The sequence below is a fragment of the Numida meleagris genome, chromosome 11 (assembly GCF_002078875.1).
Source record: "Numida meleagris isolate 19003 breed g44 Domestic line chromosome 11, NumMel1.0, whole genome shotgun sequence".
NCBI lineage: Eukaryota > Metazoa > Chordata > Aves > Galliformes > Numididae > Numida > Numida meleagris.
In genome coordinates, this window is record NC_034419.1 from 17616996 (window position 1) to 17642822 (window position 25827).

The 25827-nt window shown below is 38.9% G+C and overlaps 1 protein-coding gene across 1 annotated transcript in view; it reads left to right on the forward strand.

Moving 5' to 3' along the window:
- LOC110404978 (contactin-6-like) overlaps nucleotides 1590-25827 on the forward strand; it is an 80007-nt gene continuing 55769 nt past the window's right edge. Inside the window, exons 1-3 of the mRNA XM_021409793.1 lie at nucleotides 1590-1708; nucleotides 9113-9237; nucleotides 23205-23300. Coding sequence (XP_021265468.1) covers nucleotides 1641-1708; nucleotides 9113-9237; nucleotides 23205-23300 — 289 coding nt within the window. The 5' untranslated portion in view covers nucleotides 1590-1640. The remainder of the gene's footprint in view (nucleotides 1709-9112; nucleotides 9238-23204; nucleotides 23301-25827) is intronic.

Here is a 25827-nt window from a genome sequence, read left to right on the forward strand (position 1 = left end):
GTCAGAAAATGGTGACAGCTGACAACAGTGCTGATCTGGCTTTTTTTTCAGATTTAGAGGAAATACATTGAAGTGGTTGAAAAGTACAAAAGCACTTGAATATGTATACAGCTGAAAGCTGATACAGAGGATCTGATTTTTGACGTGCACTGTGTGCAGTCACTCATGGCCCTGAAGAAGGCGCTTGGGCTGACATGGTGCCAGTGACGAGCTGACCTGGCTGGGGTGAAGCTTGGAGAACTGCCTGGGGCACAAGCTGAGTTAATGCATCAGGACTGCTGACCTTCTTCAGGGATGCAGGAAGAAACTCTGCTGGTGTCAGCTGAACAAGAGCTATTTGAAGCAGCTGAGAAAATCCTCTAGGGGTTACAGGGCTGTAGAGCAAGAAGGTTGCAGTTGGCAACCCATACTTGCAATGGGTCCAGAAGGTGGGGCGAAGCAGTGGCCCTGAAGAGATATGTTGTATGTTCCTTCTCTTGTTACTGACAAACAGATAAAATAAGTGAATAAAACCAGACATGATTACTGCCAACATTTACGTTGTTTCCAGAACACAACTGAAGAGCTACCAATCTTTGGGTTCATGTCTCTCCCAAGATACCCGCATAGCTGCACTGTAAACTTTGAATTTCTTGAATTTTTGAAAAAGATTAGGGGCTATTTCTTCGTTCTCTCACAAATCACTTCACCTCTGGGCAAGTTTTTCTGCAGGAACTGCTGAGACGGATAGGCCTTGCTCCAGCCCACGTCTGTTGTGCCTTTGTTATTTCAAGCTCTAATTAGATTCTGTGGGTCACCAAAAGGGACAGGTTCTAGTGAAAACAGGTGATGGATGATCCAACTTTATTTTATGCTACCACTCTTCTTAAAGAGCCCAAAAGTGAGGAAAAAAAAAAAAAAAAGTAAATCTGAAACCAAGCCAGATGTATTATACAAAAGTACTATTAAACAAAAGGTGGTGAAAGACTGAGGAGAAGGAAATGATCTTGTGGCCCCACCAGCAGGAAGAGGCCAGAAGAAGAAAAGCCAGGGCCAGCACCACATGACATACCCTCCATCCCAGAAGCCCTGCTGGTCTACAAGAGGTGCTCACTATCCCTCTCCCATGCTGTGTGCTCTCACAGCCCACAAGAACCTTAAAAAAGGAGCAGCCTGCCTTTTAAAGGGTGACGTGAGGCTGACACTCCCACTTTACCAGGTGAGCAGGGAGATGCAAGCTGCAAACACAGAAAGTCACGGCACTGTCCTTTTCTGCTTCCAGTCTCAATCTAAACTGTATGTATAAGGTAGATGGGGAAGATTTAATACATGGCCGTATAATTTCCATAGAAGACATGCAAAGAAGGTGGTTTTCACTGTCACTTGCTTAATAAATCACCAACACCTGGGATATGTGATTTTATTATCAATCAGGCTTGAAATATTTTCTCCTTAATAGCAGAATGTCTGGAGGTTCTCTCTCTGCTGAATATAATAGCAGACTTTAACTTTTGACCAAGAGGAAAAGACACCAAAGGACACTTTTATGGGTAAGGACATGCTAAAGTTGTCTAATCTTAAGTTATTGTTTTTGTTTTGCAGGGGAAGAAACTCTACATGGTCCTATTTTCATTCAAGAGCCGCATGATATCATTTATTCCATGGGCTCAGTGAATCCAGAAATCCTACTGAACTGTACAGCCAAAGGATATCCCCTCCCCACCTACAGGTGCAGTCAACTTTGGAAAAGTGCTGTCTTAATGTAAATCATTTAACCATGTTTTAATCAGAAGTAGAGCTCAATGCGTGGCAAATTCTCAAGGCAAGCCTGGTGGTAGCAGGAAACCATGGCCCCACAGCCAGGTTTTGGGGCTGGGACTGCTCATTTACACTTGAAATTGAAATAATTTCACGTTCGTTGCTTTTATTTCAAAAAAGAAAATGTGTATGTATATAAAATTGTATAGGCATGACATCACATAATTTGAAGCCTACTTCAAAAGAACATCTGAGGGGAAGAGGAAGAAAATAGTGAAAATTTAAAAGCTACTTGGGTAAAGAAAATGATGGGAAAATATTTTTGCTAGTCTACTGTTAAGAAAATTGACAGAGGAAAATAAAGCCCAGCACTGAAAATTGTCCCCAAAGTATTTTAAAACCTACAAAATTACTTCTGAATCCACAGAATAGCTGTGAAAAATGGGAAAATGGAGATGCTGTGCATCTGTATTTGCTAAAACTTTCTGCACATCTATAAATGCTATGAAAGCAAAAGAGTAACATCCTTGCCCATTCCTAATTCTAAGATTTCATGTATATATTTATAGTGTTTATCTAGAGAAACAGCAAGGCACAGCTCTGATATCTAACTTACAACACTCTGTAGACTCACTTAATAAAACCTTGGTACATAGGAATGTTTGTTTACTCAATAACTATGGACTCATCACTTAAAATGTACCTTGATGCACCAAGAGTTTGGAAACCTGAGTCTAATAAGAGGAAAAGCTGGATATATGGAAAAAAAAAAAAAAAAAAAAGGACTGCGCTTTTTTCAGAAAAGAATAAACTAATGGACTGGGAAAAGGAAAGTGAAAAACAAGAACTAATTCATCCAGGATGCGAAAGAAAATTTTGTGTCCTACCAAATACTTAGACAGTACTCTTTCTGTAGCTTTTAGTTGCTCACAAAAGAGTTTTCTCTGTACAGTACCACTACTAATTATGAACTTGGCTTTTGTGCTTCGTGTATTAGTTTGTTTCCACGTGTTGCGATAAAGAAATACTTTATCACCTTTTCACAAGGCTGCTTCTCTTTATATGAGAAACAATCCTCATCCAGGTCCCAACACATTCATTTTTGCAGTTTTAAACACTAGCATCCATTGTTTCATGTCATCCATCCATTTCAGATCCAGTTATATAGGCAACTTCCTCAGTGACTCTAAAAATTATTAATTTGTGTATTCCACCCATAGACTCCACGCATCCACAATTAGTAGTAACAGTAGATTTCATTAGGTGGGAGAGCTGTGAAATCTCCTCTCATCAGGCATCCAATATTCCTATTTTCCCTTCCATTTTCTTATGCTTCCTAGCCGTCCACTAGTTAATTCATTTTTTTCCTTTGCCTCAGTTGCTCTAGTAAGACCAGATCAACATCTGGGGATGGATCCTGACCCACCTAGGTCAATTAGAAGTTATCAGACCATCACTGCTGCTATAACAACTTGGGAGTTTTTCACCAGGACTTGAAAGGAACAGGAAGTCTTCAGCACATTTCTTTGATTTCAGTAGAGCTAATGTCAGTTTTATCAGATAAGGATTGAGCCCATATATTTGAAGTTCCAACAATTTTAGATAAATCAAGCACAGTATGAAATTTTAATAATATCCTCTGCTGAGTGATAGAAAAGAACAGCAAGGACTATAGCAAGGTTTTTCCTTGGTTCATAAATATAGAACCACTACAATAGGAATAAAGTAAAGCCCAAACTAATTTGCTATTTAGGAATTATTTGCATAAATAAATATGCTGATTAGAACCTTTCCTTTAAAGAAAAATGCTTAGCATTTCCTGCAAATCTTATTATTTATGTACTGTATTACATTCTTCTTAAAGACTCATTAAATATATTAATGACCTTTTGTGACTTCATTTCAAAATCCCATGTGTCAGGAAATCAAAATACGAGAATCAGGCCTAAGGACAAAAAATGAGACACTGATTGCCTCTGCTGGAAATAACAGCGAATGTAGATCTGATTTCTAAGGAAACAAAAATAGAGAAATATCTCTGAATTTTTCTGAGCATATGTTGGGAAATCTAGATGAACGTCCTGTTAAATACCATCCTAATAATCTGTTATGTTGTCTTCTGTGCAGATTGTTTATAATTCCAGGTACATTTCAGCTCTTTCTCTATGTGACACTGGTGGCAAACACAACCTTTCAAATTAGATTTATAATTTTGTGTACTAACGCGGTTTTATTACAGTTGATTGAAAGCTTATCAGCTATTGTAAGAAATGAATTTTACCTTTTTTTTTTTCTACTTACAGGCTATCCATGAACATTTCACCACTTGTCCACATTTTTGTTCCATTAAGTCATTCCATTTAATAGAGCTAGCTTTCCTCCACGCTGCAGAAAAAGAGAGATGGTGCCTAGAGCTTGCCAAGCTCGTTTTTTCCTGCAATATTTTGACATTTCCTGTTTGTATTCAGGTTATTAGTTCTGATTAATCACATTTTTTCTGAACTTAGGTTCAGTATTCTGAGAAATGTAAACTAATATTTTCACAAAAGTTTGAAACCAAGTTTTTGGGTTTTTCTCCTCCAGATCTATACAGAGAGCAATCAGTTGTACAAATAAGAAATCCAAGGATGGCTTGGATTAGTTATAGAACAATATTTCAATATTTGAGCATAACTTTCAATGAGGCAATAAGAAAAAGAGTTTCAAATTCAATCCAAATCAAAGCACCACACAACAAAACTGAAACAGTCAAATAAAAACAAAGAAGCGGTAGCAGAAGGACTACAGTGATTGCAAATATCTTAAAAGATATTTATAAAAATTGCATAGAATTGTAGAGTTATTCCTAGTAACTCCAAGATTATTTTTATCATACTCGCAATCTGAAGAACCAATGCCAACCCTTCTGTGGTGTACTTGTTCAGCAAAATGCTGTCCTTTGATTCACTGTAGATTCTACTTCAAAACTGAAGTAGAACTAAAAATTTCTACAACCTCTATTTTCTTGTTCAGCCAATCTTTTTTAAATTATGTATTATCTGTTTGGCCTCTATGGAAACAGTATAAAATATCCAACTCTTGCTCAGGACACTTGGCAGGGCACATTCTATTAGAATTGAATTAACTTAAGAAACATAGAACACTTAATGAATACTTAAGAAATACAAACTTTTGTTATAGCAGTATCCTGAGAAGATAATTAGAAGAATCATGCATGCGCATATCCATGCTGTATACATTTTTATTTTATTTCTACATTATTTTATGCAAACTAAGATTGTGTACTGTCAATTTATTTTTACATTGATTACTTCATTGTTCTCACTAGGTCTTAGCTGAGAAAAGCACAGAATATCCATTCAGTAATGAGTCAAGTGGTAATAGAGGGAAGTGTGGGGATAAATCAGAAGTCCCAAATAACCTTCATGACTCTGTGAGAAGATGCTGCTAAGGCTTCAGGACAGGCAAAGACTGGATTAAATAGAGCAGGGTAGAGGATAAGGACAGGGAGCTTGAAACCTTACCCAAAGCTCACTGAAATGAATGGAAGTACCACTGATTCTAAAATTCAGGTATTTTGAAGTTCTGTAAGAACAGAGGGCAGAGTAAGTGAAGTAGTCAGTCTGGAGATTGGTTCTATCTCACCCCACATGCCCCTTTTGAAGACAAGGCCCTCATACTTTGGGGATTTTGATTGTTGTCTGCTTACTATATAAACTCTCTTCAGTTGGAAAAATAAAGGAGAACAACAAGCGGAGTCTTTTTAGCCCACATAGAGGGATTTTCCTTTATTAAGTACTGCTTTCAACAATCCTTCTTGATTTCCAAAAGCCCCTGCTGTGCTCTCCTCTCCCTTATTTTTACCAGAAATAATTCTGTTTGAAATGATCAGGTCAGAAATGATCTTTCTATTGTTCTTAGGGAGAGAATGAGCTGTGCCTCCCAAATGTCAATCAGCCTTAGGTAAATATTTCTTCCTCAAAGCGGAGCTCCACCAAGCATTAAAATAATAATTTGAGGGACCTGATTTAACAATCCCCATAGAGATTACTCTATCAAAGGAGTATTTTCACCTCAATAAAAATCTGATTTAGATATCTGTTTTTGTTGATCTGCACAAAACAATGGTTGGAGATGTAATGGTCAGAAGAGATATGTGATGGTTCACACATCGCTCTGTTTTTTTTTTTTATGGATGAAAACAACATTTCTTCCTTCCAATAGCTTATGTTTGTGAGAATTGTGAGAAAGGAAAATATCTTCTCCTCTATATCATGCAAAAGGCAGTTCAAAATTAGGGAAAGATACAAATAAGAACTTCCAGCTGTGACTTTGGTACAAAATCATGGCACGGCCATGCATGCTTCTAGAATTCTACATGTAGAGCTGGAGAAAGCGTTCCTCTTTCAGCAGCAAATTCTAATAGTCCTAAGTGTGTCTTTCTTTAAAGACAAGAAAAGCAGATTAATGAAAGATTACATTTGACACATTGTCTACAAGGAATCTTTAACCAATTCCTTAATTGCTTCAGCAAGCCCACATTGATTGTTTTACCAAAACTGATGCACCTTGAAATTTCATTTTCATTACATAAAATTTCATTTCCATTTCATAGAACTGTATTTCTCAGAAAACTTAATCTCATGTCAAAAATCATTTTTTGCTGCTAAAACTGCAAAGATCGTAGGTTACCAAATTTATCTCACTGAAGCAAATTTCATACTCTGAAGAATGCTGGCATTGTGGTACATTCAAATATTGGAATAAATCGGTAATGAAACAATTTAAGAAATGAGAACAAGAGAAATCAGACTACTTATCACTTGAAATCTTAAAATCATGATGGGATGGAAGGGGTGGTGCTCCATTTATATGCTTTAATTCAATGATGGATTTATTGGGAACATTTTATGACTGGAATTCTATTTCAGAAAGTTGGATTTTAAAACAAAAAGAACACGACAATCAATTCTATTAATTCATAAAACACGCAGAGCATATTTTTACAGCTGTTTTTTAATGCTGGGACATATTAATGGGATTTGAGAAGTCTTACATTTCCAGAGAACTACTGAGTTCAGAATAAAGCACATTTTTGAAAGCTTAGATTCTGTAACAATTGGTCCAGGATGCATTTCCTGTAATTGATTAAAAGTAGTTTGCAACAGTCACATGAAGAATCTCAAGAAAATACATAGGCAACCCATGCCTTAACATGAACTTGTTAAAATTCGCTTAAAAGAATTCTTCAAAGATTTTTTCTTCTGTGTTTTAGACCCTATACTGCAGAACGCACAGTCATTAAATCGTTGCCTATCACATGAATTCATTAATTCTGTTCTTTTAGTGATGTAAACATATTAATTAGGAAAAAGCCCACTCCGGGAGATGAACCCCTGATCTATATGCACAGTTTAATAATCATTGTACCATGGTGATTAGAATGATTATTGGGATACTGTGAAGAATTCATTTGCGGCAACTAAGCCAACAACTTTGCATGTGTTTTGAAAAACAATTATAGAGCTTAATTGGGAGCCATGTAACGATGACAGCAGTTATTTCAGTGATTGATTCTGAAATTAAAGAGAAATGGCAAACTAAATACCAGAATATCCCATCTTAGAGAACTGAAAACCTAGAGAGCATGCATTGTATGCGAATTCTGAAATACTGCAAAATCCTCACACTGCTTTATAAAAGAGGCACACGGAGGGGCACTGGCTGAGATTTTTCGCTTCTTGGGGAGAAAAAGAAATAAAGAAATGAAGACACAAATAAAAGAAACCAAAACCCCAGCAAAAATCCAGGCCAAGTAAGTGAAAACATTTTAAAAAATGGAGTAGAGCAGTGGTACACAAGGGTCAAAAATCAGCTGCAGTTGGTAGGAAGAATTACCAGTATTCCACTGCTGCTCCTAAATTTCTTAATGCATTCACAGAAGTGGAAGCAGTGATTGGCAGACCTGGAAAAATTGTTTAATGTTACTAGGATTTGTTCACAGAAGTCAATTGATTTCGTATTTTGATCAGTTATTTTTTGTTTCGAAAACAAGTGCCCACTTAAAAGGTCAAGATCTTTGCTTCCTCTTTACAAGTTTGTCAAGATTTCCCTTGGAACACAACACTGCTTTTCACAACCGGATTTGAAAATCTGCCTCTGATGGGGCAGCCACGTGCGCGGTCTGACCGTGATGAGAAAGGTCTATGAGTATGAGGAGCAAAGCACTGTGCCTCGTACCCAGGTCAGGTGTTCCAAGACTGTAGTTGTAATGCAAATTTGCTTCAAGTTGTTAACTGAGCAAACAAGTCTGCTATGCTATGCTTCCCTCACTGTCCCTAAGTTCATCTCTGCACATAAAAAGAAATAAACAGACATATTTTACACTATAATCCTTCTGACAGCTAACAAGAAGACAATTCTGCTCTTCAGTGGACTCTTTTGTAGTCTTTGCATCCTACAGAGGGGTCAGCATCATGCTCTTGTAGGCCAACAGCAGTGACATGGGCTGAAGACATGGTATGAAATTAGGAGAAAAAAATACATGGTTATGTGGCATTAGGGCTGCTCACAACATAAAATGTGGCACTAACATGCTCAAAGCTTGCAGACATCAGAGACTGAGTGCCTTTATTTTTCCTTTAGGTCTCATATGGGCAAGGAAAGTTCAGCCCTTGTATAACTGACGGTAAAGCCACAAAATTTTTCCAAATTAAAACGATAATAATTATTTTCTTCATAATATAAACTTTATTTTGACATTTGTAATGTTGCAGACACTATCCATTTTCTACTTAACACTGAGACAAATCAAGTTTTATAATCATCATTAAACTATCAGTCTTAAATTTGCAGCAAGAAAACTTCTGCTTGTTTTCCTCTGTCCTCTGAAGTGTCGTCCTTCCTGACTTATATCTCCACATCGTTTCTGTAACCAAATTTATGACATCATTTGTAAAGATCGTAAAACACATTTGAGTACCGTTTATGTCATAAAAAATACGGTAGCTTCAGTGAAGGAACATACCATAATATCAGTCCAATGGGTAACTTAGTTTCTATAATTGAGTTATAATTACTTTTTGTAGACATTTGGATGAACACTGGTGACTAGCACAAAAGCAGTAAAGATTCTTTTTCAAAGGACAGAATTATTGACATCATCAAGATTTATATAAGCAGTAGTCTTGTGTGAAAAATGATATAATTTTCTGATATTTAACTACATTTTTATCATTACAGGTGTGCTACAGCACGCTTCTTAAGATAAATATGAATAGGCTCTGTAAATTATAAGCATAATTTGATTTTTTTCCCCTCAAAGGTGGAAGCAAAATGGCACAGATATTGATCTTACCATGAGTTATCACTACAGGTTGGTTGGAGGCAGCTTGGCAATCAATAACCCACGTAAAAAACAGGATATTGGAACATACCAGTGTTTGGCCACAAATTCATTTGGAACAGTTCTGAGCAGGAAGGCAAAGCTTCAATTTGCATGTAAGTTGGGAAGATTGTATTTATTAGAGCATTATTTTCTGATTAATTTTGTGCATGAATGGTAATATATTGGATAATTAAAGGATTGTTGATGATTCTGTTCAAAAGGTTTGGCCCACTTCAGCAGCGCTTATTCTTTAAAAAAATCATTTGTAGTAAATGTTAATAACAAAGCCAGACATCTGATAGCTGCTAGCCGTTAGGAACAAGAGTAACTTTCAGAAAATTGAAAGCTAAAGAAAGATAAATGCAGTTATTTTCACTTAGTAAAGGTGTTTCCACTTTTTTAGGACTGGTTTCTGTGCTGCATTGCAGGTAGGAACAGTTGCGTGGGGGGAATGTGCCTGAAAGTTAGGCTTAGCATAAGGAGGCCATAAGGAAAAGTACAAAACATTGTACCCCTAATTGCCACACTGACATTTTGTTGTATTAACAGAGTAAAAGTCTCTGCCCTTACACAGCGTGCAAAATGTCTTGAGCTAGTTTACATCTTATTTCAGCCTTGCTCCCCATTTCACTTCCTCACAACTTCACAACCTTTTCTGCAACACTTACGTGTGGTGACTGAGTTGTGTTGATGCCCTGGGGAAACAAAACAAAACAGTAACAAAAAAAAAAAATAAACCAACAAAAAAACCCACCACCAAAAAAAAGCTATTGCTTCCACTCCAATTTCTTCAGTATCAAAGTCTGAGCTATCTGTTGCTGGGAGAAAGCAATTGTTTTCAACCTCATTAATAAAACATGTGCCGAAAGCCAACCTTGTGCCGCTATTTCAGACACCAGAAAATGTATTAATTATTAATCTTCTTCCATTACTCATAGCAAATCTCAGTGTCACAGGGGTTATACAAAGGAGACATTAGAGGTCAGGACGGTTCACAGACTCTCTTTTAGTAGAGCAGATCAAATGGTATATCACTAGAATCTTGTTTAATAATGTTTTACCCTGAATTTCTCAAAGAGCTTTTGATTCCCAGAAGCTGGTCAGATGGAAAGCAAAATTTTGATTCATTATTTTTCCACTTTTTCTGAACCATCTTTGTAAGCCACTTCTCTATACGGGAAATGATTTTGAGGCTTGAAGATAAAAATTGCTTAGCGACAGAACAAATCCTGTTCTAGAAAGAAAGAAGAATTGGTGGCCTCAGGATTAACTGTGGAACCTGTAACCCAAAAGGAAGCACGAGAGGCCAGGAAGGAGTGGGGAAAGGAATTAAGGAAAAGGAACACCTTCACATGAAGACTCAAAGCAGTAGGAAAAAAAAGATTAAAAAAAAAAAAAAGGAATATCCATGAAAAGCAGAAGATGAAAAGGCTCTAGTCATTGCTCAGCATCTCACATTACTCACTAATTTCAATTTTTTATGGAAAAATCTATCCCTGACTCAAACTCCTCGAAGCACTTCGGTTTACCTGTGGATTTCTGGCCATCCCGAGGCAAAGCAGATTCCAATGTCATTCAGTTGATGCTCCTGAGCAACTAGAGAAATTCTTTGCTAGAAAATGGACTTTGTCAGTGGTTTTTGTCAGCCTTCAGTATTTTCATCTGTTAAAGATCACTTCTTTAATACTCCATGCTGGTGAAGCATTCCCTCTGAAGCACCTAACTCCCTAATAGCTCGATGTCTCACACCAATACAGAACAGTCAAATGGGCTAAATATCAAGCAGTTCCTTTTCGTAGGCTCTATATCCCCACCATGACACTTCCCAAAGTTACTTCAGGGAGCAGTTCACAACAAAATTGGGTCTCAGTTGTCCACAGCAACAGACAAACCTACAGCTCCCATCCTGCTTTGACCCTCTAGCCGTACAGCGGTACATATATTCCATTTCCATAAAATATACTATTTTTCCATTGCCAGTGACAGAAGTTTTCATCCTTCCCCTTATCAAAGAGATATGACAGATAAATTGAAATGTCGTTTACATTTGCAAACAAAAGTATGCAGGAAAATGCTTCAGCTCAGTGATACCACTTTGAAAGTATGCGTCTTAACTTGTCTTACGAGAGGAAAAAAAACACAGTACATAGTAAATGCTAAAATGACCTGATAAGAATAGTGGAACAAATTACCTTGAAACAGTTATTTCACAGCTAACATTTTCTTGTTTCTTATTTTCATGTCACTATCCGATTTACATGTTTGTTTTACCCGGTACTTCAGACTACATCTTAAAATCCAGGCAGGCAGGCATGTTGTTGTTATGACACTTCCATTCAATACCAAACAAAATGGGACTCTTCCCTGAATGGGACTGGCATGTTACAGCAGTCTCCGTGATAAATAATTGAATCAAGCCTATTATCTGGGTAACAGGGTTTATGTGCATTTGTCTTCTTACTACAAGGTAACTTTGAGTTGGAAGTTGAATTAATGATACCTTTGGAAACCTATTGTACATCTCAATATGTGAAAAATACTTTTACCTTTCTTCAAGATAGCAAGCTCTCTGAGTAGCAAAATAAATGCTGTATGAGATTAGAAATATGTCTTCAGATTCAGCTGGAGTTTCATGCTTATCCTCTATTAAAAACAGAGCTGTCAAATGAAAGCTGCAGGAGGAATATTGTACAGAAGGAAGTGGCATAGATTATTAAAGCTACAGGCTGAAAATGAGAGACAGCACCAGCGAGAGAGAGCAGAGCAGGAGCACATAAATGTATTTGCAGGATGCATAGCATGGCAGCCCTATGTTATTCGTACTTCTCGGTGAAGGTTTGTTTTGTCATAAATAAAGTTGAAAGCTCCCTATAAATCCTGTGCATCACCAGCTACCCAGCAAGCAGCGCATTTTGAAAAGCTAATGTGTATCCCACTGGAAATGAAGTTGCTGATCTGGATCTGCAGGCTGGATAAGAAACATGGATATTGAACCCCAGCTTGTGAAGCCATTGCCTGGCACTGAAGCAGGGTTCTCACCCAGATGTGCTCCCAAGTCACAGCCACCACCCGCACAGTGCTTCCCCAGCTCCGCGCTTGTTATTGGTGTCCAACACGAGGGCACCAGTGGTGCTTCAACTCAGAGTAGGGCAAGACATCCCAAGCCCTACCTACATGTACATTGATGAGGTGTTCTGCACAAATCTGCTTTTATTAATGTAGGCCCTCTAAATTGCATTTCACAACTTAAAAAAAGACAAACAAAGCTGTTCCAGAGAACTGCTTAAATACTGCTTCAGCCAGAACGTATTTCAGGCACACAGGGGATTTGTTTTAATTATTTCATCAGTTTTAAGTAAAAGTAACTGTATGCAAGCAATTGGTCTTGAGGGAAATCTCCATAACTAGTTGCAGTAAAACAGACTGTCCTGGCCAGTTAGTTACTCTTTTAGTTCTCATACGTGTCTGTGATAGAGACATAAAGAGATGCATGGCAAAAATAAGAAGTGCAGTTGAACAAAATAGAAAAAAAGTACTCACTCATAAGAAAGAATCATATGTGAACCTGATCCACAACTACTCAGGACATAAACCCAGAAGATTCAGTACTTACTGAAAACATTTGGTTGGCTGGGGATCTTAACTGAGATTCTCGTTCCCATTGTTCCACCATTGCTGGTAGTCTGTCGTGATGATTGCTGCTTTCTCAGACCTCAGGTCTCATTAATTAAACATGTATTCTGAGAAACAATGACAACAATCTAAATTCATGAATAGGTTTAGTCATTTTGTCTTGGAAAAAAAACAGGAAAATAGACCACTTATAAACCGTTTTTCCCAGTGCTACAGACTAACCACAAGGAAGGAGACTTCCTTGGCGTTTTTGGGATGCAGTCATACTCTCATGGCTTTCAGTGGGGTGGTCAGGGGTTTTGCTTTTGCCTTTTTTTAAGTAGTGTTTTTTCTAAGTACATACATCCTCCCTCCTCTTGGCCAGTGAGGACGTGCTCAGGGCAGTGTGGATGAGAATGACGGTGCTGGAGCACTTGGAAGAAACCTGGAGATCCCAAGTGCTTTTTATCAGATCGACAAACGATGACACAGTTTTGCTGAAATAACGAATTGAAGAGGCAATCATTCCTCCTGGACGGAGTTTTTCCATTCTGAGAAGAAAAATAATAATCCGTCACTAGTATTTAACCATTGTAGGGGATAGATTAAAAGCAATCAAGTCCATTTAGTCTTTGCTAGATCGTGACAGTCTGAGGCATTTGCAAAGCCCTTTTAGAGTGCCTGTGAGATGCTCAGCTAGCATGAAAGCCCACTTTTCATCTGATTACTTCATCATGTTATTTACCTCTGACTGCACACAAATTACACAAACATCACAAAGCAATACAGCATGCCTCGAAATGTCATAACCCTTTTTACTTGTAGCATATGCTTTGAAATAGAAAATGGAAAAATCAATGCACTTAAATCAGATCAGATAGTCTGAATTTGCAAAGTCTGCACAAGCATGAATTCGAGTCTAAATGGCACACACTTTTCTGCACTGCCTGTACCGCAGTACTGCGTGCGTCCCGAAATCCCCTGTAACAATTGTATTTGATTAAAAGGTGTGCAAGATGTTGTAAGTACCACCTTGAGTAAAGCTGTCTCGATCCTTAAGCTGAGCATTAATTCATCAGCGCAGGCGGAGCTGTTATGCTGATCAGGCTGCCTCGCAGCTCGTGCTGAAGAGCACTGCAACTTCTTTCCATTTCAAAAGGAGCCGTGTGCTCCTCAACGTCGCGTTGAGAAGTGGTGCAGGGATGGCAAACTGCTAACTGAAGAACAACTTCTCCCTGATGTACTGCGTTCCCTTGTCCTCTCCAGGGAAACCCCAGATGCAAAGTAATACATTAAGCCTGCCTCTCAGTCTTGAAAGTCTTCCTTACACTTAGTGCAGAAACACATCTCGACGTGCAGGTGTGTGGAGAATCAGAGAGAGAGCAGTGGCTCGCACAGCCCTCCCAATGGTGCTGGCAACACCTCACAATCCAATCTTCCTGTGGGCAGGTGAGAATAAAATGTGGCTTTCTGTAGCAACAATCCTGTTTGGAGGATGGAAATGCTACTGTCATCCCTCCTGTCTAAATAGGCTTACAGCTCAAAATTGCCTTCTGGGCTCTTAACCACGGTCAAACAATGCAACACAGATAAAGCAGCAGCATTTGCTTTTCCCTTTGTACAGGCAGGTGGAGAGCACGCTTCTGAATAAAATGAATTATAGTAAATATACCATCAGTTTATTGCTTGGAAATACATCCCGTATTTTGTCAGAACTCAGCCTGGAGTAAAAAGAAACTGAACTTTCATTTATCAGCTCTGATTGCTATGGACACTTTGTGCCAGTGCTCCAACACTCGTTGCAGCAGCTCTGCACCAAGGTCTTTGCCTTAATGGATGCTCTCCGTGGAGCAGACCCAGCAACCTCAGGCTTTCTTTTTTCTTATTTTTTTTTTTCCCTCCTCCTCCTCAATTCTGCACAAAATTAAGAAAGACGCAATGGGATCCTGCCACGCTTTGTTTCAAAGGGTCAGCGCACTGCTCCAGCCACCTTGAATCTGGGCGTTATGTGTCCATAAAAGGTTGCTTTAAGCAAAATTCTTGAGGAGAAATGACTATAAGTGATGCAGCATCCTTGCACAAAGACCAAAAGTGATGCGAGACCTCACTATGTTCATCTGTTTGTCTGCCTGCTGAGATTTCCAGCATTTATTCTTCACAGCATTCTGTGCACACACAGGCTCAAAGAGAGCCATCAGCCACCCTTCAGCAGTGATGAAGCAGGAACCTGGGACAGGTTCCCCTGCTTGCTGACAGGATCAGGCAGGCTGACAATAGCATTTCTGTTTTAAAGCTCAGATACTCCAAGAATAGGACTAATGCAAACCTCCAGATGTTCCTGAAGACATGAAGAATACCTTGATATCTTAAAACCAGAAGATATGGGGATGTCTACATAGTAGAGGAGTTTTATTTTCTCAGATGTTCCCTAAAGGTTTGAGTCCCATGTGTTACTGGAGCCCATCTAAAGGGAATCAGCATCGCACGCTGTCGCATCCTCCTCTTTCTCATTAAACACACGAACCAGAGCTGCTGGCAGCAACATTCTGCTTCTGTTTGATGGCACCAGACCAGGCAGCATCAGGGACCTGGGATGCATTTTTCTCTCTCAAATGATTTTAAACTCATCTCTCTCAGAGAGTCTAACCACCATTCAAGGCTATGCTGTATCAGCACACTTTGTTAAAGCTCTTCCATTCTATCAGGTTGAACTGCACCAGTGTCTAATTTTTAGTTGCTTAAACTTCTATTATACCTGGCTCTCACTCCTTTCACACAAGAATTTTTTTTATCTTTAAAATGGAGACATCCATTACAGAGATGTTGGAAGGAGCTTTACAGGCAGAAGGCTAGTCTGATAAAGTAGTAATATGGAATGAATAAGTATTTGAAGATTATCTTTTAGTTATATATTACTCACTATTCTGCGGTTCCTATAAAAGTGGTTATCCTAAATCAGCCCACTGCATGTTGTATTGGAAAAGCAATATACGTGATTGAGATGTGGTAAGGAACAAAACAGCTGCAGGCCCCAAAGATTTTAGATTCTGATTAATAAAATTAAATATTTTTGAAGGATGAAACCAGTCTGTAGTTGCAGTCTGGGTGATTTTCTTTCTTTTTATCTGCCCTACTTCCATTGCAGACAATATGACTTAAATTCCAATAAGTTATTGAATGAAATATCCATAGTGTCCACATCAACTTCCTCATCCTTCAGTCTGACAAAAAACAATATTGAAGCTCGAGAGAAAAAAAATATACATATTAAATTGCTTGGAATGACTGACTAAAAGTAATGCAATTAATTTATTAGTTGTTTTTGTAGTGAAGGTTGATTCTGTCTAATACAAAAGCTTTAAGGCACAAGATGAAAGAAGCCACTGTTGGATATAGTTAGCACCTCTGCCACGAGGTGGATCGACACAGGAGGCCCAGGCCACCCCCGGTGTAAGTCAGTCAAAGCAGCACAGCTCTGTCAGGGAGGAATCTGGCCCATGAGATTTACACTGGAGGGAGAAATCTGTTTTTAAGAGCTCTCCAATCTGGAGAAAACTCACACAGACGGCGAAGTGACTGTGTGATGACAGGTGACAAATGAACTCTGCTGTGACAAGCGAGTAAACTGTTCAGGAATAAAATATTAAAAAATGAATTTCTTATGTCCCCCTCCCTTTGAGAGGGCCGGATCCTCGACTGTGCCTCCGGCCTGCAGCTGGAGTTTAGCGTAAGAGCCCTAAGGCTGCAGCAACACTTACTGCTCGGTGCAATTCCTGTGCTCAGATCAAAAGAAAGCTTTAATATTTTATGCTGCTAAATCTCTAAAATGGGAAAAATAACAAAAAGCAGATGTAGACCAGCAGCACAGCTTCACGGCATATGTTTCTTTGCACCGGTTTCTTGGTGCCTGAACAAAAAACCAAGTTGGGATTTTTCCCCCTCACTCTCTCTGTTTAATTTAATTGTGACCTTCCATTTTTTCCTCTAGAGAAGCTTGATATTACTTTGTAAAGGGCATTTTCACTCTTTAATTGAAAAAGACAATCAGGCTGTGGCAGAAATTATTGTTCTCCACCTTGAAAATTAGTGCCTGGATTGGCTATTCATACCATTTAAGCTGAATTGAAGACCTGGGGCCAGCGTGCATCCTAATGTGTAAATTACAGCTCCACTCCCCTTAGAAGCTCCAAAGCAATTTAACTAAATAAAGAAGCCCTGATGAAGGTCCTTGGTCGATTATGCAGCGTTGGAAAAGGACAAGACCTGGTGACTGCGCATTTCATTCTGGATTTGGCATCAGGACTCTGCCAGTGGCCTTCACTTCTCACTGGAATAGGATGCACAGGGGGACAACTGAAACGAAACTGGGAATTATGCTGATTTTTAACCTGTCCCAGTGAAAGGGGACATTCAGGTCCTTCAAGTCCTGCAGTCCCTGCAATGCTTCGGTACTGACAGAGCAGAGGTTTGCACACGTTTCAATAGGGAGGGAACAGAACTCATTACGTGTTTAGTGGAAAACGCAAGCATTTAAAAATCAGGAAATGGGAAACGCTAAGCAGCTTTCAGACACCTTAATTAGAGATAACACGGCTCTTAATCTTAGAATTGAATTCATGGAAAATCAATTAGAACATTTAAAAAATTGAGATTAGATGGTAAAGGGAAATGATTAATAGTATTGACACTATTATCAGGACAATGGAATTGTTGGAGGATTTGCTTAGCAAGTTTACTACAGTTCTGAAAGCTGAAAAGAGTTTACTTAACAGTAAAAGTTGCAGAAAGTAAGAGTGGCCATTCCCTTGGGAGGGATTTGGAGAAAGATTTCCATAACATACTCTAATGGTAACTAAACTAAAAGAGATTTGTGCTAATTTCCCAACGAGCTGTTCAGTACAACACGACTGAGCAGAAACAAGGGACTTCTGACTGCACAGAAGTTCTCCTGGAGTGATCTGAAAGAGATTATCACAATCTTTTGGCAAGGAGCACAGTTTGTATCTAATGTGTTTTAGCTCATTGAATGTGAAACAAAACTATAACACAAAAGCAAAATATGTCCAATTATGGGATAGCCCAGAATTTGAGATAAGGGTCCAATAAGGATTTCTATTTGCACCTGCAGCAGACCTTATACCTCTGAATCAGGCCTGGAGTTCGAGCCAAGAATTACCAATGGGCCCCCTAATTCATTACAGTCAAGGGAAAGTGAAGGTAACTAATTGTCAGCCCATAACACAGGTGTTAGAAATGCTTATAGCAAATCATAACAATGAGCTTCTTTTAAAAACTGCTGAGGTCATAATTTTCTCCCATTTCGCTGCAAGAGAATTTCTATTGTGATACATCACATCCAGTAACAGCGATCCTATTGCAATATATCATAGCCAATAGGAGAAGGAGAAGAAATAGGAACAGATGCAATACATCACAATTTGACAGAGCCCCACCGAAACGTGAAAAAGTTTATTGATTCATCCTCAGGAGCAGAGCTGATTTATAAAGTGTTCTTGCATCTAATGCCTTAGCATTCATTGCACATTTCAATAACAAGCAATTCCAACTATAATCGTTGGGATTATGTAATGACAAAAGATTTATGAAAAAAAAAATCAAAAATTCAAGAAAGCATGAAATTACATTAATTCAGATGAATTGTTAGTAATTATGTAAGATGATGAATTGGAGTTCTTCTAATTGTCTGTAACAATTTTCTATATGAAAATATCCCAGCTTCCTTGTTTGTTGTTCAGTAAAATGAAGATGTCCTGTGCCCATTCTTAAGCCAGACCAGTCGAGAAGGGTTACTCCTATCCCTGAGCAAACTGAGGAACTTGAAACACACAGCGAGGAGGCTGACAGGAATGAGTTGTTACTTGTGATTACTTTTTGTTCCTATGATAGAAGTTTAAAAAGTAATTCCCAAATCCCAGGAAAACTGTTCCCGCTTTCACAAATGCTGGTGTGCAAGCTGAACTCTTTAAAGGTAGCTTTATATTAGGAAAAAAAAATGCAGAAGTGTGGATAATAGATGGAGGGAGAGGAGGAGAAATTAAAAGGGTTATGTTTTCACTACCCAAGCAGCAATTAGCTCAGTGCATGTCAGTGCTGAGCTTTGAGACAAATGAAGAAAACTCACACTTCCCAGGCGTGGCTGAACCTAACAATTAACCTCCTAACAGAAGTACTTGAGCAGGAAATATTTCTGTTCATCTGTTACACTGACACCTGCCTGTCTCTGCAGGTCAGCATCCTTCACTTCCAGTAAGCACCACACCATGCCTGTGCACGTGCTTGGGCCAATCTCACTGCAGCTCAGTGTTCACTAGAGCTATGGCAATGGTCATCCTCACCCAAAAGCAGTGCTCTGTCACTTCCTGCTTTTATTGTAATTGAGTACCTACACTGAAGACTTGCAAGCCCCTCTGCTAGCATAAATCAGCATAATTTCCTCGACCTCAGTGGGGTCCTAATGATTTACACCAGCTGAAACAAGCCGAGGCCCATTACTCGTCCCTGTCCCTGCGTTCAGACCGAGTGAGGAGCTGCATGCCTCCACCCCAATTATTCCCACCTCCATCAGAGGAAGCCTTGTCATCTTCTGATCCACTTTCCACAAAACAACAGATGTTTCACATGCTCCAGGCACACACCTTTCCTGCTTAGGTCTGCAAATGTTCCCAGCCGAAGACAATGACTCTTTGCCACACACAGCTGAGCCCATATATTTCTGCTTTCCCTGTGAAGAATCGTTTGTTCACCTGAGCATTTTCCTTAGCCTACATGACCTCATTATCGCATCCAACTGATTAATTGTGCTACACCGATAGTAATCTGCCAACACGCGCTGTGCTGAACAAAGTTTTTTTTTTGTTCAAACTTGTAGCTGATAGAGCAGTGAGGACACTCATTGTTCATAAAGTGAGATAGATACAAAGAACAGAATTATGTAGGAACTAGGTGATAATTTATTTATAGATCTTTGCAGAAACACTGAAGTTAGCAAATATACCATCTGTTAAATAGTCACACTATTCCTAAGTGCATATTAGCAATCTAAATGAGTGCCAAACACCTGATCTTAGCTATCTTTTGATAGTCTTCTTGACAAGCAACATTATGCTTTATTAGGTTATGTCATGTTATGTTATAGAGTTATGCTAGGTAACAGTAACAGGGAGGATGGGGTGGTTGTGCTCTGTTGGTGTAAATGTGCGCTTGGGGCAAAGCGATGTGGTTTTGAGAAGCAGCCAGATATTCAGAATAACAAGAGCAAATCTAAATATTGCATTTTTATTCATCTTTAAGTTCTTTTTTACGCTTAGCACATTTTAGGCTGCTATTAATCATTGCAAATACACACATACAAAATGGGGGGAAAATAGATGCGAAAATCTTTTGAGCAAAAAGACTGCTTCCAGACAAAAGAAATGTTTTTCCTGGTAGTCCACCTCATTCCTATTTGTCACCCGGAGCTACACACTGAAGACAGACGATTTTGTAACTCATTACTGAAAACTTTCTGAATGAGGAGTCGTGGCATTTTATGGGAGATGGAGCCTGCCTGGAAAGAAGGTCCCTTGAGGATGAAGAACAAAAGGAGAATGATTCCTATCATTAGTTATTTTTACTCTTTTTTTCTTTGTTTTGCTCTTTCAGAGATTTTGTTTTAATATGCAGTGATTCTTTTTTAGAGAGACATTGAATATTTTGTACAATTATCTACCAAAAATGACTTCAGGTAGAGGAAAAAAAACGATCATTCCTGATTAGATTTACTACAAGTCTGGGGGTGAGATTTGCTCGAAGATTCAGTGCGAGAAGTCCAGAGCCAAGCACTGGAATGGACCGTCTAAAGGAAATGTCTGTCCCTAGGAGTCTTTAAAAATAGGTTAAATAATTATCTGTTAGGAAGGATATATGTTTACTTGAACCTGTCATGGACATGATGAATAGATTAAATGATCACTAGTGCGTCCCCATAACCACATTGTTTATACCTGCCATTCACTAGTGACAATAAGTGGATGAAAATCTCTCCAGCACCAGGAAAAGATGGGCTGCTGTGTATAACCAAACTATAAGCGTGCTGTGGAAGTGGTAGGACTCCTTGCATGCAGAATTGGATACTGCAGCAATTAAAGAGACAAAGTCAAATTTTTCACTACGTGGAATCAGAAGTAGTCCTGCTAATTATAAAATAATGCAACCCGTAAGCTATCTAGTACTTCTACTTTTTCAGTCCTTAAACCAGGAATACATGCCATTATCTTAATGGGGGAACACGGACAGGTGACAGTTTCTTAAATGGGTAAAATGATACCTTGACATATTGTGTCATTAAACTAAGAATTGCTACTAGCAACCTATTTCTTTCCAGAAACTATGCCAATTTCAGACTAAAGTATCCTATAGTTAATTCTGAACTGTCATGAAAACCTTTTGTTAACTGCAGCACCGGACTTCCTTTTTTATTCTTTCTTTCCCAGTAAAATTTTGTTCTCAGCAAAAATGTAGATCTGATTAACCATAATGAACACCACTGGTTGTGCTACATATATTTGTCATATGAGTGTAAAGATTTGCAATTATTTTTAATCTCTATTTTTCTGTAGGAACTGCGCAACATGTGTTACATTAGCAAATGAAGGAAAGGAATGTGATAGAAACAGGAGATGCAACTATTTTCATTGCTTATGTCTGAATGTCCCTATCTTTTTCCTAACTCCTCTAACACATTTGGAGCTGACTTCTCTTCCCACAGCACATGTGCCCTGGGCAGTCCCCACGTGCTGCCTTGCTATTAGGCCCAGGGACCAATTTTTGTTCTGGTCTTTTCCTTCTCAGAAACGATTTAACCCACAGGAAAGAAAAGAAAAAGAAATACGATTAGTTTTCTCAGAGTGAATTTTCAGAACGGGTAAATAAATCAATCCACACATTCAGAGACTGGATAAGTATACTTTAGATATGAATCAAAACTCTTACGAAGGCATACCATTATTTTCTTTTCCAATTAGTATTAAAGAAAGGCAGAAAAATGTTTATAGTTTCGTTACATTTGTCTCTCTCTTTTTTTTTTTTTGTGTCCCTCTGGACTACCTGGACTGCAAGGCAGTGATCTAGCTGGCAGGCAATTAAAAGAACATCAGAGTTTAAAACACTTCCCCGTGTATCGACAGGCACCATCTATTGTGGCTATGACAGTGTGAGGAGGTGCCGCTGCCTAATTCAATTCAGTCACCTCCGAGTAGACAATGTCTTCATAGGAGACCAATATATAGGAGATGAAGAGGAGAAAAAGAAAAATTAACTCTGTAAAGTTCAACTGAGGGAGAGAAAATTGATATATTGACATAAATAGCTGGGCCTATACAGGCAGTAATCATGACGGCTTTGACCAACGAGAACTGTTTCTTTCTATTGAACTCCGGATCAGGTAGTTGTTCAGCTGATGAAAAATGGAACAATTGTTTGAAACAAGAACCTGCAGCACACCACACTGATTGATAGAAAGATTTAAGGGGAAGCTGATGGTGTTTATTTTATTAAAACATTTTGAATGTATTTCAAATAATCGTTTCCCGAAGTGCTCTGACAAAAGTAGTTAGTCATCTCATTAGGGTGAGAACTGGATCAAAAAATAATCTGTTTTTAAAGAACATCTGTTATGTCATGTCCTGAAACGGAATTGTTTTTTTAAAAGGAATGAGACTGAGAGACTTCCACATTTTAGCGAAATGGGAGAAAGCAGAAAAGATTGTGTTAGATTCAGTAAAAAAAATAATTTAAAAATTAATTACCACACATGAAAATCATCCATGGGAGTCAAGGCATCAATGTTTTTACATAGATTTCCCTGGGGCATCATGTGATTTTTTTTTGTTGCTGAAAGTGTTCTTATCTTCCCCTTTGAAACCAGTGCTAAGGTTCATTCAAGTCAATTAAAAACATGCCACTTACCGCAGACAGCTTTAGGAAAGAACATGCTCATTGAAAATATGGCATACTTTTATCATTGAAACACACACTCTGCGGGAGTTCTGATGAGGTTTAATTATCATTTTTACTTATAGAAACACACACCTGCTTTTAATTGATATAAAAAGGGAAACAACTCAAAATGGTTTTTTCTTATTCATGCAGATTAAGACTAATAAATTCTGAGACGTGTCACTAGAAAAGCTCACAGAATACACGAGCTTTATGAAGAAGAGCTGCAATTAAAAAAAATCACTTGTTAGGATATAAGTGCTCTATAAGTGGTTATTATATAGTTGCCGAAGAACTAGTTAGGAGGCTGGATGAGCTATTTGTCCATACAATACTTCAATTTGCATAGTGAGATTTTATTATACCGCTGAAATGTATAATCACGAGTTATCTATAAGCACTGCATACCTTGGACTATAGCTAGGAGTAAATCTGATTATAACACAGTTTTATTTTCTTCTTCTCTCCTAAGATCTTGAAAATTTTGAAATGAAAGCAAGAAGCGCAGTGTCAGTCAGAGAAGGACAAGGAGTGGTTCTGCTCTGTGGTCCTCCACCACATTTTGGAGGTACGTGGAATAGCTCTGAGACACATACAACCCAAACAAAGAATAGATTTGGGGTGTCTCTTCTTCTGTTACCATTGCTACTATTGCTCTGGACAAGGTAGAGTGCCCACAAACATGCAATGAACTAACAGTGCCTTTCATGTGATGTTTCAGACTTCTTCCATGTAAGGTGTCCCTAAACACGGGGCATGTTATTCATACCCCCCCCCTTTATAGCTACAATCTACCTCCAACATCAGTGCTTTCAGAGCAATGCAAAGGCTTGAGCATGTATGTACGCTAATGTTGGAGCAGTACCATTATTCATTAACAGCAGTTTTTGCATCTAATAGAAGCAAGAAGCTCTTGAGAGTTATTTTGGGAGATTTTTTATCCCCCCCAACACTGACTTTTGCAAGTTCTGAGCCATCTGCATTCACAAATCCTATTTTGGAGGTGCCAGGACTCACAATATAACTGCTTCTTATCTTTTGAGATTCAGAGCAAAAACTATGGTTTCCTAACATAACCAGCTGAAGATGATTAGAAATCTTACCCTGGAAAAACAGATGCATATTAAAAAGGTGTAAATCATCAATAGTACAATTACCAGATTGTTTTGTTCTGGATTGAAAGAATCAGCAGTTCTTACAGCACTCACCTCCTGCTTCCAGCCATAACCACACACCCACAGGAGCAGTGGCCTGTGTGCTAGCAGCAATGTTCTGCTCTCAGCACTGTTTCCTCAATCCTTCTTAAGAAATAGCTATAAGACAAATTCTCATAAGAAGAAGGTAGATTGTGATCTATAAGGGGGATGCAGTATATCAAAGATGTAGAGAAACCCATCAGTCAATTTAAAACCCACAAGTCTTGAACAGAAAGGAAATCTCAGTTCACTTAGTGCTTGCAGCTGTATGGAAGAGGTATGTAATCAAGGAGATGAAGTGAAATATGGCCCTTAAGGGCAGAAAAAGCTTGAAAGAGTTCCTGAAATGTATCAGTGGGACAAAGACAATACATCCATCCATGAGTCAGTAAGCTGTATGTTTTCTTCTTGCTGATGGATAAAATTATGATTTGATAAAGCATTCAGAACAAGTACATCAGTAGTAAGTGAGCTTACTACATTTAATTGCATCAAAAAAAATACCATCTTATCCATGAACAACTCCTCTGCCACTAGGTTTAAGCTAGAGATGGGATCTGTTGACCAATAGACCAAAAAAAAAATTTTTTTTTTTAAACCTAGTATTTTAAGCCAAAATTACACACCCCAAGCCTCTCTTCCTCCCCCCACCCCACTCCTTGCCTATTTATGCACCTGCTGCTCTTCAGCCTCAGCTGTTGTTATTTATGAGGCTCATTAACACACCTTATAAAGTTCAGCATCTGACCCTTCTCTGCTTGTTAGTGAGGCTCTAGGGTGTAGAGGTGGAGAGGTAAGTTGTATTTTTCTCTTTGGGGCACATCTATTCTCTAGCTGAAGTTCTTTAGGTCAGCATTTTTTTTCCCCCTCTGCGTAGTCAACATATGCTGTTGCTTCATCACTTACAAAAAAAAAGAGGGAAGTGTCTTGTATAGAGTTAAGTGTTGCAAAGCACCTATGGGGGAGGAAGAAAGCCTCAAGAAGCTTTCAGTTCTGTAGCTGTGCATGAGTCTGACCTGCCTGTGATTAAGGAGTTGTTCCCTAAGTGGTAATACTTGACACAGAGCTGGGGTGGGCTGTTCTTCATTTATTTTGTTAGAGGTGAAGTCTGATATAAGGCTTGTTTCCTCCAAGCTGGTTCCCTGCAGAGCCTTAAGAAAGTTGCTAATCTTGTTAGAAGCAGCAGGATCGCTTGTGTATTTGCATTTACTCATGTATGAGGGCTGCTGGGGCTTGAAACTGGGATGCTGACTCAATGGGCTTTTTCTGTGCTGCTGTTATTATAGCAGAGCTGGATTAAAGAACCAAAAAGGCTCTTAAAGAAGTGAGAGCTCTGAAACCTGCTCAGCAGAGGCAAATGGCAAGTCCTCAGCTGGCAGAAGGGCCCAGGAGAGTGGGTGCGTGGTGATGATGAGATGAGACAAGCAGTGCTGTTCTGTGTAAAAGGCTCTTTGACTGCTTCCTTGTGTTGTTTCTGCATTTTGTATTAAACAATCATCTGATAACATGCATAATTTTGAAGTGATGGATTGAAGCGTATCTCCCTTTACAAAGCTGAGTGCCTTAATCACTGCTTTAGAGCAGCTTTCCCTCTGCTCCTGTTTCTCAGCGCTCTTATGAATCTTTAATCCTTCCCCAAGACCATCCTGTGCTCTCCTCCTGCAGAACCAGCAATATTGATCTGAGTTTGCTTGGGCTGAGGAGAGCTCTGAAATGTTATATTCCCCAGACTGGTATTTCAGAGGTGGTTATCAGCTGCTCCCCTTCCCAGCTGTGCCCTGAGCTGGCAGTGCTCCCTCCTGGTGCTGGCAGCTGAGCTGGGCCTGCTGCTTGGGGCCTGGGTGAGGAGTGAGACAGACCTTTCACAGTCACCTGTCTTGGATTAAGAACCAAACAATT